Source organism: Epinephelus moara, chromosome 1 (genome assembly GCF_006386435.1).
Source record: "Epinephelus moara isolate mb chromosome 1, YSFRI_EMoa_1.0, whole genome shotgun sequence".
Lineage (NCBI taxonomy): Eukaryota > Metazoa > Chordata > Actinopteri > Perciformes > Serranidae > Epinephelus > Epinephelus moara.
Window position 1 is genome coordinate 24,963,857 of NC_065506.1, and position 13,919 is coordinate 24,977,775.

General features: G+C 41.2%; 1 protein-coding gene across 1 annotated transcript in view; it reads left to right on the top strand.

Annotated features, from left to right (window-relative positions):
* prtga (protogenin homolog a (Gallus gallus)) overlaps nucleotides 1-13,919 on the top strand; it is a 44,354-nt gene that overhangs the window by 23,848 nt on the left and 6,587 nt on the right. The window contains exons 10-14 of the mRNA XM_050040990.1: nucleotides 299-487; nucleotides 8,215-8,310; nucleotides 8,416-8,602; nucleotides 10,195-10,322; nucleotides 10,446-10,616. Coding sequence (XP_049896947.1) covers nucleotides 299-487; nucleotides 8,215-8,310; nucleotides 8,416-8,602; nucleotides 10,195-10,322; nucleotides 10,446-10,616 — 771 coding nt within the window. The remainder of the gene's footprint in view (nucleotides 1-298; nucleotides 488-8,214; nucleotides 8,311-8,415; nucleotides 8,603-10,194; nucleotides 10,323-10,445; nucleotides 10,617-13,919) is intronic.

Sequence of the window (13,919 nt, forward strand, 5' to 3'; positions counted from 1 at the left end):
TTGCCTCTGGTCTGCATTGAGTGTGAAACAGCTGGTAAGGCATCAGATGGTAGTTTCACTTTTCAAAGAGCAGGCACCTCCTCTGTCCCTCACATAAACACTGGAAACAGCTTCCAGTTTTCTAAGAACAAATTCCTCTTTTCTGGAAAGTCATAGATACACACAGCAGGAGTATTTTGGTTACCACGAATCTGAAAAGACTGTTTATGAACACTTCCTTGTGTTAGTGTACGATTGTAATCCATCTGGGAACATCATCACCTACATATAAATGTTTTCCTGACTCCTCTCTCTGTAGTTCCTATGGCCCCCGAGCTACATTTGGAGCCTTTGAACTGCACCACTATCTTGGCGCGCTGGCAGCTTGCACCCAGGAACTCAGCCGGTGTTCAAGGCTTCAGACTCTTCTACCACGAGGAGAGCCAGTCAGAGAGGGCCCCGGTTCAGCTGCGTGCCTCGGATTATAAGTACACCATCGGAGGCCTTGGTGAGTTTTGTTTCACATCATTTGCTGCCACTGTGTTACCTGATATGAAGGACGTCATTGCAGTGTTTTCATGGTTCTCTCGTAAACGCCAACACTCAACAACATGACGAGACTTCATTTTAGTATCTTGCATCCCATCTATGCATAAGATCTGATAAAATTTTAAAGCATCTTGCTGAAAAAGTACTTTTCTTAGAACTTTTTTGGTTTGTTAGTGCTTTTAAAGGTTCAGGTTGTAATATGAAAAACAAAAGGTATGTTTTTGTTATGTATTCACTAAATTAGCATAATTATTGGCCTTACTCATCACATTTCATATGTGTTAGTGATTATGGTGGGTCATTAATAGAACTGGGCACTCAATACCTTTGAGGTATTGACCAAAATAACTCAGTACCAAACAGTACTGGCACGTCTCCAGTCAAATGATACCTGTATTTGACCCTTTTTGCCCCGGGGATCTGATGCCAGACCATCCTGATCCCCTGCATGATCAGCAAACTTTCTGTTGCTGCCGTCACTGGACTCAGAGCTGCTCTCTTCCCTGTAAACAGTTCTAAAATCCAATACTAAGGCATGAAAAGGTCACAACTTGCTCACACCAACACCAAAATGACTTGACTCGTGAAACCTGTACTGTACTGTTAACCCTGTGATGCTAACGGTTAGCGCTGTCACTGTGTATGTGCGGGCGGACTCTTGCCAATTGTCCCCGGTGCAGAGCTCACACTCCTGCAGCAGCAGCTATGACCCACGCAGTCTGTGTTGTGGTGAAGTCGAGCGTAGTGCTCTGTTGGTATTGGTTTCACCTCAAGGGTACTGATGTCATAATTTTTTTAAAGGATACCCAGCCCTAGTCATCAAGCAGCTAAAGTATGGTTGTTAACATATTAGAGTATATGAAGCCAAGCCAAAAAAGAAACATGAGCCTGCACCCACATATTTCTACAAATGGATGTAAGACTCTCCCATCGACTAAAATTAAAAAAACTTGCATATCTTAACGGTTAATTGAAGGTCACAGAAGTTTTTATGAAATAGTTTGTGGTGGTTCTAACCAGCAGCATCTATTGACAGCAAAGCTTATGAGTGATTAATTAGCTTAAGCCTCGTCACGTGTCGAGCAGAGCCGTGAAACAGAACAGCGCCACATCCCACTTCCATGACCTCCCAACCTCTGTGCAGTGTGTGTGTCTTTGCAGCAGCTGCCGGATGGTGTTTGGGACATATCGCAGCTCTTCTGGCCTTTAGGTCAGATTCATTTTGGCCTTTTTTTGTTTGAGAGAGGAGAGGGGGCTCAGGCCACTGCAGTGGACAACTGACCATCTGTGTCCAGAGGGGGTCAACCAGGTGGCCAGCAGCTGACTTGTAAATCAGGAAGCTTGGTGCTTGGATGGGATAAGAAAGAAAGGAAGATGAGGAGGCACTATAAATTACTATAGGTGTTAACGTCAACTGCTGCAGTTAGATATAGTTAGATATATATTTAGATATATAGTTAGATATTTAGTTCAGTGGGTTAAACAGCATTTACCATTCATGCTACAATACATCCACTGTGAAACTAACAGCGACTGCTCCTGCTGGTGACGAAAATCAGTTTAATTTGTGTTTTATTAATTAAATGTCTTCCATATTACTTTATGTTTTTGTGCACATATTATTGTGTAGTAATATGCAGAGTATTTCCTGAGTGCTCTGTATATAGTATTAATGTTCTGCAAGGAAGAGGACGCTGTAGTCACATAAAGATTAAGTTTAAGCCAATCACAAAAAATTAGCAGCATCCAAAACAGAGTCACATCCGAATAAATAGAATCATCTTTTTGTTCCTCTTTGATAAAGGAGCTTTGCAGGGCTGTGTTTTGAAGAGAGGGAAGCTGTTGTGTGGAGGCTGATTTATTATGTGTTTTATGACTGCTTTGAGCAGCGTTGCTGGAAGAGCATTGACATCAAAGACTCTCATTGTGTTTGGCTTGGAGAGCCACAAAGATAGTTTATTAGCCAGGACTTTAAGGAAATGCAGCCTCTCACCAACTGAGCTGCAGGCCAAACAATGAGCGTGTCTTGTGAGCTCACTATCTTGCAATCCGGAGATTTCTTTCTCATGAAGGAGGGAGGTGTAAAATGCAGCATCTGACCTCCTGTGTGGCAAAACATCCTGCATCAGAGGGAACGCTGCTGAGCTCAGAGGAATCTGACTAAATGACTTATTACTAATTAAAACTTCATTCTTCAAGACATTACTTTTTGCTATTATTTTAGCTGCGCCATTAATTAAACGCAACTGATCAGAGATGGGACCGAGACATTGTTTTGCAAGTCTTTGCACTTTAGTCTCAAGTCAGGTCCCAAGTCCTACATGTGCTCTTCAACAAATGTAATGCCATTTTAATAACAGCTTAATAGTAGATTCATTTTTTAAAACTGCTTCGTAAAAAGATTTGTTGTTGCATGTCCGTCAGTAAATTTTAACCTGCATGTTTTGCATACTGCATTTTGTTTTTTGTTGGCCACCACATTGTTTTTGTACTCGAAGAAAAGTATTTGTAGTATGATTTTTTCTAATTGGTGCTCTGGAGCATCTGGGGACTTAAGTGGCAACTTGCTGGGAATTTAGAGTTCTAAGATCAGTAGGTTCAGGACATAAAGGAAAATGAATTGATTCGTGGCACACTTTTTAAATAACATTTTTTATTCTTCGGGCTCAGGGGGAGGTATCAAGAATTTTCAAGTCAAAAGACTCAAGTCCCAGTGAAGTCACGAGTCATTTGTATAAACATCAAAGTCAAGTCAAAAGCCTTTTATTATTTTTTCAAGTCGAGTCAAAAGTCATCAAATTTGTGACTCTAGTCTGACTCAAGTTGAAGTCATGTGTCTCGAGTCCACATCTCTGCTTTTGATAGAGCATAACTCAAACAACAGCTTTGAAAGCAAACTTTAATAAACCTAACACAAGAAAATGTTAACAGGTGAAAACCTCTAAATGCTGAAATCTTGTTTGACAATAGCACGAATGAAGAAAAGTCAGTCATGTCAGATGTAAAGCATCACAAACTGTGTCTAAAGTTTGCCAATATTACCCACCATAAGCTGCTGGTCATACCAGTCAAAGTCAGGCTGTGGAAGGAAAACCTCTGAGTGTAATGAACTGAACCAGACTTAATTTTATGGCTAATGAGTTTAACTTTTCATGTGCAAGAGAAGGAGTATGTTATTTTGTTACCTCTGTTATTTATTTATGTCATTAGTTGGGGTCACACATTAGATCTTGTGCTGCACAAGGGTTAAGCACTGTAATGATTCTGTATCCATACTGATAACACATACGGGAATATTCATTTCAGGAGGTGTTAGATTGATTATTGGACCACTTAAATATGAATACCGTGACTCTGCTACATGTTACTTACAGTAAGCCGGTCACATCAAATAAAGTATTGATCTCATGTTAATAATTCACTTCACATTCAAAGTAATCCAGCACCTCTTAAATGATTTCCATTTCTTTCCGTTCTCACGTTGTCTCCCTTTCCACCTCCCTCCACATTTATTTTGAGTGTGATTCAAGAGACCAAAAACACAATAAACAAAGCTAAAGCTGAATTTGATTGATAACATTATTATTACTATTATTTAGAATCTTCTACAGCTATAGTGATAGCTATAGTGCTGTTGGCCACGAAAATTGTGAAGTGAAAATCTGGTACCGTGTCAACCCCTGTTGATGTCACTCACCTGAATGGAGATAGAGCGGACATGAATGATCAGGAACTAGTTCATCATGCTGTTATTAACGTGCATGTTACTGAAGTAATCTCTAAAGGTTTAAGGCTACAGATGCTCCACATTTAGTGTCCTGGAGACTACTAAAGGCTGACTGTAGGGTTTCCTCAGCAGGTGATTTGTTTTGCAAATGAAATCTGCTTGTACTGTAAATGGTATTTTCTATAATCCAGCAGCAGCCATCTCTCTCTCTTTTATGCCAATAATATGGATTTCTGAACTGTCAGCTGTGGCAAAACTGGGTGCTGCTGATTCAGCTCTGTGTGCGGCTGCAGAAGGACATGCTCTGAGCTGACTGTTAAATTATCACTTATGACCGATTCAGATGATTGAAAGCGTACCCTGAGAGACAGGAATGTGTTTGAGAGGCTCCAGTTGGGTATAAATGACACGGTGATGTGACCTTTCCTCGCATGTGTATTCTCTGCTCGGCCCATGAGCAGAACATGTAGCCGTAGTCGAGGCTTAAATACCTCTCATACCTGTTGGCACCAGGCAGCGCTGTGTGCACAACTGTAGATTTATCTCATAGCTGTGGGCCATCTATCTTCTCTGCTCCTTTTATTAAACACAAGGCAGAGTGAGCTCAGTGTGAAAACTGGGTTTGTGCTCTGACCATCATTTAAAAGGTCATTTTGTGCTTAACTTGTGTGTGTGTGTGTCAGTATGTGTCCATGTGTTGATTTGTGAGAGTAAGGGCAAAAGAGAGCGGGGGAGGAGAGAGGGAGAGAGATGATAGATGCTGGTGTGAGGGTTCATGCGGGAGTTGACATTTATGGCCCCTGTTCAGGCCTGGCTTGCTGCGGCCTGGGGGGCCTTTCGCAGGGCAGAACAAAAACCTCGGGGGCCAACAGGATCTGCATTTTGGCTGTAAAAAAAGGAGGGGTGACCACAAATGGCTCAAATATGCCCTTTAATACAAACAGCATAATTTATGGGTGTAAGGCCATGTGAGATTTATCCCAGTGGGAAGGACAGGAACAAGCTCATGGAATGGCATCTCGAGCAGCACTCTAAGAATATAATGTGGAGTAATGCAGCCGCATTTGGAACTCTACTTCTGCATCCACTGGAAGTGCTGGAGCAATTTGTAGATTAATTGAAAATCATTGAAGAGTAAATGTTGATGGTGGCTTATTATTTCAGTTTTTTGATTAAGCAAAAAAAACTGTTTTAAAATGTGACAATTTTCTGTTTCTCTGTGTTTCTTGTCACTGTAAACTGATTATCATTAGGTTTGGGACTGTTGGTTGGATAGCACAAGACTTTTTAAAACATTAGATAGAACTGTGTTTTCACCTGAGGTGTCTCACCTTAACCAAAACGATATTCAACAGATTAATCAATAACAGCACTGAACATTAGTTGCAGGTTTAATATGAGCATCTTGTAGAAAAGCAGATGAATAGTGACAGCTATTTTGTTATCTGTGGCAGAGGGCAGATTTCTTGGGTTGGTGCATGGTTACATAATGAGCCTCAGGTGTCAGGTCCACTGTGAGTAAAGAACAAACCTGTCCTCTGAGTTATCTCTTATCAGGATGCTGTGTCATCACCTATTAAGTGGCATTTTATCGTGACTCTTCCCTGTTTTTCCACTCACTTCCCCTGCTTGACCCCCCCCCCCCCCCCCCATCACCCCTCCTTTTGCAGGATTTAGCCTGCCTAGATTCCATGTCAAAGGTCGTGGCCCAGATGTCACAGCTTCCCCCCTCGCAGAGCTACTCTCTCGCATAATTACGGCAGGCCCATTGTATTGTGGGGCTGGGTGGAGGTGCAGATATGTGCCTGCTCCTCTTTAGTGGTGGACACTGAGGCAAAACAAACTGGGCAGAAACTCTTGACAACAAGGTGGACTTTGTGCAAAAAGTACAGGCCTGCTGGTATATTTACCTCGTGCAACAAGTAAAAGAAATATATCCAGAGAACTTATTTTCCTTCAGATCAGTCTTGGCATGAGAGACATTTATCTTTCCTGTGCTGAGAGTTCATAAGTTCATATTGGTGATTTGTATGTTCCTACTTTTCTCTTACCCCTAATTGTCATGGCACATACCCATATAATTTCCTGCAAGGAGAATCTCCAAGCAGGAAAAAAAAAACAGGCTCATCTCATATTCCACACCCGTGACCTCAGATTCTTTCAGAGTTTAATCTCGGCCTGACCTGCTGGCCCTGGTCTGGCTCCAGTGAAACTCCTCAGGGCTGCAGGGGGGTGCAAGAAGCTTGACTCCACCCCTCCTAAACTTCTCCAACCTCTATGGACACAAATTCATCTCCAGTGGTTTTGGCTATTTTCAAGAGCCCCTGAATGTCTCATACAGCATTAGAGGTTTGTTTTCTGCAGGACAGACGGGGACAGTAATAGAGTCAAAATTGTTTTAGGGTCAAGTTGAGCAAAATGTGCATGTTCATTTTTTAGTTATACATTTCTTTATGTGCTTCTGTAACCAACCTGTCTGCAAGCATTTATTTTTATAGAGTGCCATCTATTTCAGCATACTTAACAGTCAATATTTAGTGACTAGTGAGCACAAGCAGTTTAGAGGTAGCACTCATTGAAATGTGAATTTCTAATGAATAAAACATACCATGATGTGTCACAACACAACATTAAAAATAAATCACTGTGGTGCTACAGAGATGCCCCCTACCTACAAATCATAATCCAGATGTAAGGGGACGTGCTTGTTGGTACCGACCCCAGCAAAAACCACATAGTCATCATTTTTACATACTTTTAAAGTAAACATTAAATGCAAAAATTACCATTCTCATTAAAATCACAATGGCAATATTTGTTACAATTGCAACAGGATTTTTTTTTTGCATATTGTGCAGCCCTACATCAACTTCAACTTCAATTTTATTTTTGGCAGAAGGCACGAGTGAACACCCAGGAATATACATACGTAACAATCGGGGGGAGGTGGGGGGAGCCAAATACAGTGAGCTGAAACACAGTGGACATTGAATGATTAGCAGCAACTGAAGTGAATAAGGGTAAAGTGCAAAGTGACCCTGCAAGATTAAGATAGATTACAAGATCAACATCTCTCAATCATGACACTGTTTCTAACATGAAACAATTTAGGTATCTATAGACATCTATAAAAATCCTTATAACACGGTGTCAACATTGATATGTGGTCCCACTCTATTTAAAACTTCCTAACACACCTCAAAGATCTTAGATTAGAAAAAGCTTTGATCGCATTTTGTCAAGCGTAAATAGTATTATAGAAGTGATATTCATTTTCCCACCAAACCATGACCAAGCATTTCAGAAACATTAATGAAGGAAGAGTTGACGGATCCGACTCATAGTAACGATATTGTATGCAACATTCAAATTAGACCCTCATTGTTATTCTCTTTGGGGTAAAAGGGACATTTGGTCAGATGGCTTTTGTTCAGCGCAGGGTCTTCAGGGTCACTGAGGCCTGCAACTGATGTTGACCGGCAGCAATGTCCTTCCCAGGGGATTGTGTCCGTCGATTTAACCCCCAGATTCTGAACCTGAATAGGAGTGGCCACTGACCACTGACCAGCAGGCCTGACCCAGGCCGGAGAAAGGGCCGTCTTATTTTATCAAAAGACACAGGATGACAGGGTGATGGATAGTGGAGCTCCTCTGTCCTGCTGCACTGAGTGCTGCAGAAACTGACCAAGGGACTTACAGCACGTAGCATCTGTCGCTCTGCCTCACCTCTGGTTCCCACCACACCTCACTGACCCAACACCCACACACTCCTCGTCTCTTTTATGTTTCACCCCTGCTTCCTGCTGGCTGTAGGAATCACGTTGTCATCTGTCTTGGTGTTGTGGTGAATAATTGAGTGTTGAGGAGAATAAATCTGTGGATGTTAATCTGAGACTGCACACAGACCTTTGCAGCGAGAAATTTGGGTGTTTTGACATTTTGTTTCTTTCTTTTTCCAGACCCAAGGAAGAAGTACCACGTTAAGCTTCTGGCTTATAATTTTATCGGAGATGGCTACCAAGCAGACCAGACTATCAGCACCCCTGGATGTGTCTGTAAGTCCCACAGTGTACTTGAAAAAACAGTTCAAGTGTGTCTGAAGCATGATGTGTCCCTTGTATTTGGGCATTAAACAACATTACTCTTAATGTGTCTCTCAGCTGTTAGAGATCGCCTGGTGCCTCCTCCACCTCCTCCACACAATGTGTACGCCAAGACCAACAGTTCAAACACCGTGTTTCTGCATTGGGGTCGACCAGCCTTCACCTCCAGCCATGCAGTCAACTACACTGTCCGCTGCAACCCAGTGGGCCTGCAGAACGCCTCCCTGGTGCTCTACCTGCAGACGTAAGAAACCATTATGATGCAGCTTTTCATTGACGGCAGTTTTAATCATTACATTTCTTGTCCCTCAACAAACTGCAACATTGATTAGTGCAGCTTTAATAAAGCTGTGGGGACTGCGCTATGATGCTTTCCAGTTTGGAGAGGCGGGTTTCATGGACTGTAAGCCAGATGTAAAACACGTCTTATGTCACAGTTCAGCTTTTGTCTTAGTACCATGTTATGTTACTGACAATAATTTGACATATCACAACCTCAGCTGCTACTTTACAAAACTCTACACTTAACAACATAAATAGTTTCCTCACACTTGTTGGGGAAAGTTTACTGGTCACCAGAAGGTCTCAGTTGTTCCCCCCAACTGCCAGCACAGCTCCATATCACCCTCTGCTGGGCAAGACTCTTTATTAAAGGAGCAGTTCTCAAACACAAAAACACTTGATAAAATATATGTGGATCAATATGGCCAACTGCATCATGTAAGAAACATAGCTGTTCAAGTTATTAAATGTTTTTTTTTCATTCTGTGGCACACAAATATCATTTAATCAAGTCAACTAAAATCTCCAAACTTAAGCTAGATACACTTGGTCAGATTTACCGAAGTGTTTTTTCTTAAGTTTGTTCTTAAGAAAACTCTACGTAAGATTCACAACATGTTCTTAAAGCACAGAATAGTTTGCATATATGTTCTTGTAACGGTGAATCCCATCAATCATGTAAGTTGAAAGCGCATGTCAGTTGAGGCTAATTAGCATAGATAAACACCACTCAAAACCCCACAAAAGGCACGCGACTGCAGGGCCAGGTGCACACACAGAAACTGAAGAAGAAAAGGAAGAAAAGTTGAGAGAATTAAGTGAAGAATGCCTAAATTAAAGTCTAAAGAGGGGGGAGCACCGGACTCCAGACCAAAAAAGACTAAAGTAGTTCTGAAGTGGACGTACTTCTGCAGGGAGTGAATGCCAGAGAAGCTTACATATGAAGTAGTGTCAGTAATGGATATAAAATAACACAAAAAGATGAATGGGAAGGCAAAAATATGCGTTAATAAGCCACTTGGCCCGCATTAAAGCAGCACAATTATCAGGACTGAGGATAGAGACAACACAGTGCTCTCCTAGGTGAGAGTGTGTTTGTGTTTGCAAGACACAGTGACAGAGACAGAGAGGGGGACAGAGAAGGTGGAAGGTGGACTATTTCACACAGTGTTTCTTTAAGTAATTAATAACTACATAACTCTATTTTGGCACAATTTGTGCCGCCCACCTGAACCACATGTGATATTTTCTAGCATGATCTATCAGTAATCATCAGACTGCATCATACCTATAAACATTACTGTTGTGAATTGAAGTGTAAGTGTAGTGTTTATTGTAAAAGACAATAATGCCTTTTGTAAACTAATGAAGATAGTTATGAAAAAAATATTCTACATAATAAATATATTATTGTAGTTTTAAATCCTATTTTATCAAACAGCTGTAGAATTAGAGAAAATGCAATGCAGGAAAATGAAAAAAAGAAATAAAGGAGATGTGTTATGTTTTCAGTGAACTTGCCCTTTAAAAGACTGTCATGTCTCTCTTTTGTAGGAATGAGCAGAGTCTCCTGGTGCGAGATCTTGAGCCCAACACTAAGTATGAATTTGCCATTCGCCTCCACATTGACCAGCTGTCCAGCCCCTGGAGCCCTGTGGTCTATCAGACCACTTTACCTGATGGTGAGTGCAAAATTATCAAACATTTTAATCTTATTAATTATATATATCAAGTGTACCAGAAGTTTGTTATTGCTGCTGCATGGCATTTTTATTTGACCTTTCTTTTTATCTGCCCCCATACAGCTCCCACTCTGGCCCCCTCCAGTGTGAAAGTGACTCTGATCGAAGAGGACACAGCACTGGTTTCATGGAAACCCCCAGATGAACCCAACGTAGCTGTGACACATTACACCATCCTGTACGCCTCCAGGAAAGCCTGGATTGCTGGGGAATGGCAAGTGCTGCAAAGAGAAGGTAAGGAGGAGTGTGGGAAGAGGTTATACAGGTGTGCAGGGAGGGAGAAACCACAATGACTTCCTCCTGTCCCACATAAATGGCCAATTGGAAATCAGTAACTAATTTAATCCTGTAATCTATGACTCTTCATTGTGATCCCTGAATGGTCCCAGGACAGGTTGAGCTCACTGCTTTGTTTTACTGATAACAGACCAGTTTGGAGGTTTAATGTGGTTATAACAAAGACTTTAATTTACCGTCTTATTGACCTTCTCACACAAAGGCTATTTTGAACCACTATAGACCATATCTGTCCCAGTGAGTCACAGTTTCCTATGAAGACGCATTGCAATGGCTTATAAACTATCTGGGACAGGCTGTTCACAAACATTTTTCATATGTACACCTACAAAAACTTATGCACCAGAATTCGTATACAACATATGTAATTGGGAAGGCTGCAATCACGTGACCAGTACACTGACAGGAGTGAAGAAGGAAGTAGTTTAAAGATTAAAACTCTGTGAACGGAGGTAGGTTGGGGTGGTGGATGGGTCAAACAAACACAGGACTTTCCCCCAAGGAGTGCGGTGTTTGTGTCCTGTGAGAAACTGTAAGGAAAATGCTCAACTTCAGCAAACACTGAAATGAAGTGACTCGGAGAACCACAGAGAAAAGTTACAGCCAACGGGATCACTTTAATTGCAGAACTCAGTATACAAGTTGTAGGTACAACAGTACACCAGTAGAAACAGCAACACAGCGAAACAGCCCTGAACAATCACCCTTCAAATGCTTTTATAATGGGCGTCTGCTCGTTCATGTGCGCGTGTGTATGTGTATGTGTGTGTGAACACGCTTGGGTCGTATCCCTGGAAATCTAAAGTTCTCCTGGTTTCCTACTTATTCCTAGAGCTGGACTTATTGCGCCAATATTTCCTGTCTTCTTTGTCTCTCTGGCAAAAACAACCATTCATATTGCGAAACTTGGCACATCTGTTCCAACGGTCAGGTCACCCTAACCCAGAACGTTCTACTTCATTTGACCTCCCAAGGCTTGACTTACGCACAAACTACTCAAATTATCAAAACACCTCTTATGGGTCCTTTTTGCTGCCAAATCTGATATTTGACCAGCTGCTTCCTAAACCTTGTGTAACTGGCCTTATTTTTCACCTTTGGTATAAAATGATAGATTATCTTCCTCTACAAAACCAAGTGAACTTTGAGTTATTTTATGATATATCGTCACTATGTTTCTTTTCCTAACCCTAACCTACGTAACTTTCCTTTCCTAACCCTAACCTACGTAACTTTCCTTTCCTAACCCTAACCTACGTAACTTTCCTTTCCTTAACCTAACCTACATAACTTTACTTTCTTTAACCTAACCGAAGTGAATTTTCGTTAAGGCCATAACTTTATCTCTGGTACTTAATGTGAAAATGCCCAACCATGTGTCTTTTCTAAATTCTAACCAACATAACTTTACTTCCCTAAATCTAACCAAGGTAACTTTATGTTCAGTAACGAGAGTTAACGAGACAACGCCTAATGTGGGGTGCTTATTAGTTAGCTATGTTACGAACCGATGTACGTGCATTTTCGCAAGATATCATATAAACCGTGACACTGTATAAAGATATATTGTTTAAGAGCCACTGTTTCCTGAGACTTATACAGTTTGTGTTATCAGTGGGAACTGTGTCAAACACAAAGTGATTCTTAAGTGGACAGGCTCACAGAGATATAAATTTTAGAGAGGTATTATCTGTTCATAGAAAATTATTTATGTCCAGATTAAGATTAAGGCAGAAAGAAATAAAGTGAATGTGGCGCGTTTAGAAAATCAACACAAATACTAAATTATTCATACAATATTTTTGCCCCTCAAAGTGAGAAATCATTGCAAAGGAACAATTTCCACTCAGTCACAGTTATCATGTAGTTGTGTCTTGTTTGTGAGGCTGCGTAGGTGTTTTTCAGAGCAGATGACCTCAGGAAACGCACAAAAAGGACACACACAATTCCTCTTTGGCCATGGTGAAGGGGTCAAAAGTGAAGCCATTTACAAAGCCCCTCCAGCTCAGCCCAGCCCCCCCCTCCATCACCTCAAACAGAACACCCACCCCCCTTCAGTCCCTGATGGGAGCCTGGTGGTGTGTAGACTGGGTGGTATTGGATAAGGGAATGTGTATGGCCCTGATCCCCTGACCCTCTGCTCTACTCTCACATAGCACCTCTTTATAGTGATAAGGATTGTTTGTATCTTTGTCTTTCACTGCATCACAAAGTCCTTTTCTTCAAGGGTCAGCTGACTGAAAAAGTCAGAGGTGTACGTGCATCTCGACAGTGACAGATAATGCTCAAGTCATGAACATGTGTTTATTCAAGATGTGGACATTAAAGGAAGAATTGGACATGTTGAGAAACTCTAAACTTTTCTGCAGTTAAACAAACAAACAAACAAACAAACAAACAAGTGTTATTTAATGTGCTTGAAGCTCCTTTCCCACCGCACAGAAAAACACTAACACTGGCTAACATCTGACTTTTGTATTTAATGAGAATCAACATTCACTCCTGGGAAAAATTACTCTGCATTTATCCCCTCTGATCGGTAGTAATGGAAATAAGACACCTGAGTGGACGTGCAAATATTTGCCCCTTTTCTGGCGTCATACAGTGCTGCGCTCTGCACAGCGCTTAGACATTGTTCAAAATTAGTCAGCACAGAGTTTAAGAGAGACTGAATAAGTAAGAGAAATAAAAAGGAGCAACCATCGTAACATTTTCACTGGCCTCTATGCACTTTCTGGTGTTTATGAAACTGTTTTTTGGCACGTCTGTGACGTCTTATCTAACTCTTGGTAAGAGTTAAATAAGAAGATTGGCAATTAAGTTTTCCCAAATTTCTGGACTGTTCCTTCAAAGTTTACCATGAAATGCATTTTAACACCAAACTGTAGTTTTTAATGAAAAACTCCATGATCTTATTTAAATTTGTTTTTTCATCCCAACTATGCACTTCACTTCCTCAGAGTGGAGCCATGAAATATCTGAACATGAATAATCATTCAAAGTATTTTTGGTTGTTACTGTTTGTAAACTTGTTCGCCAGCGAAAGTGAAAGTAAAAGCCAACCACAGATTAACTGTCATTTGGTGTTCGGCCTTGCTATGTGTTGTTTTTGGCACAGTGTCTTTTTGATGCCTGCTGCTTATGGCCTGGCGTCTGGTCACTACCTTTTTGTACAGCCCTGACCTCACCTGAGGGCTGTGGGGGTTCACGCCCATAAACCTCCTGAACACAAAAAAATGA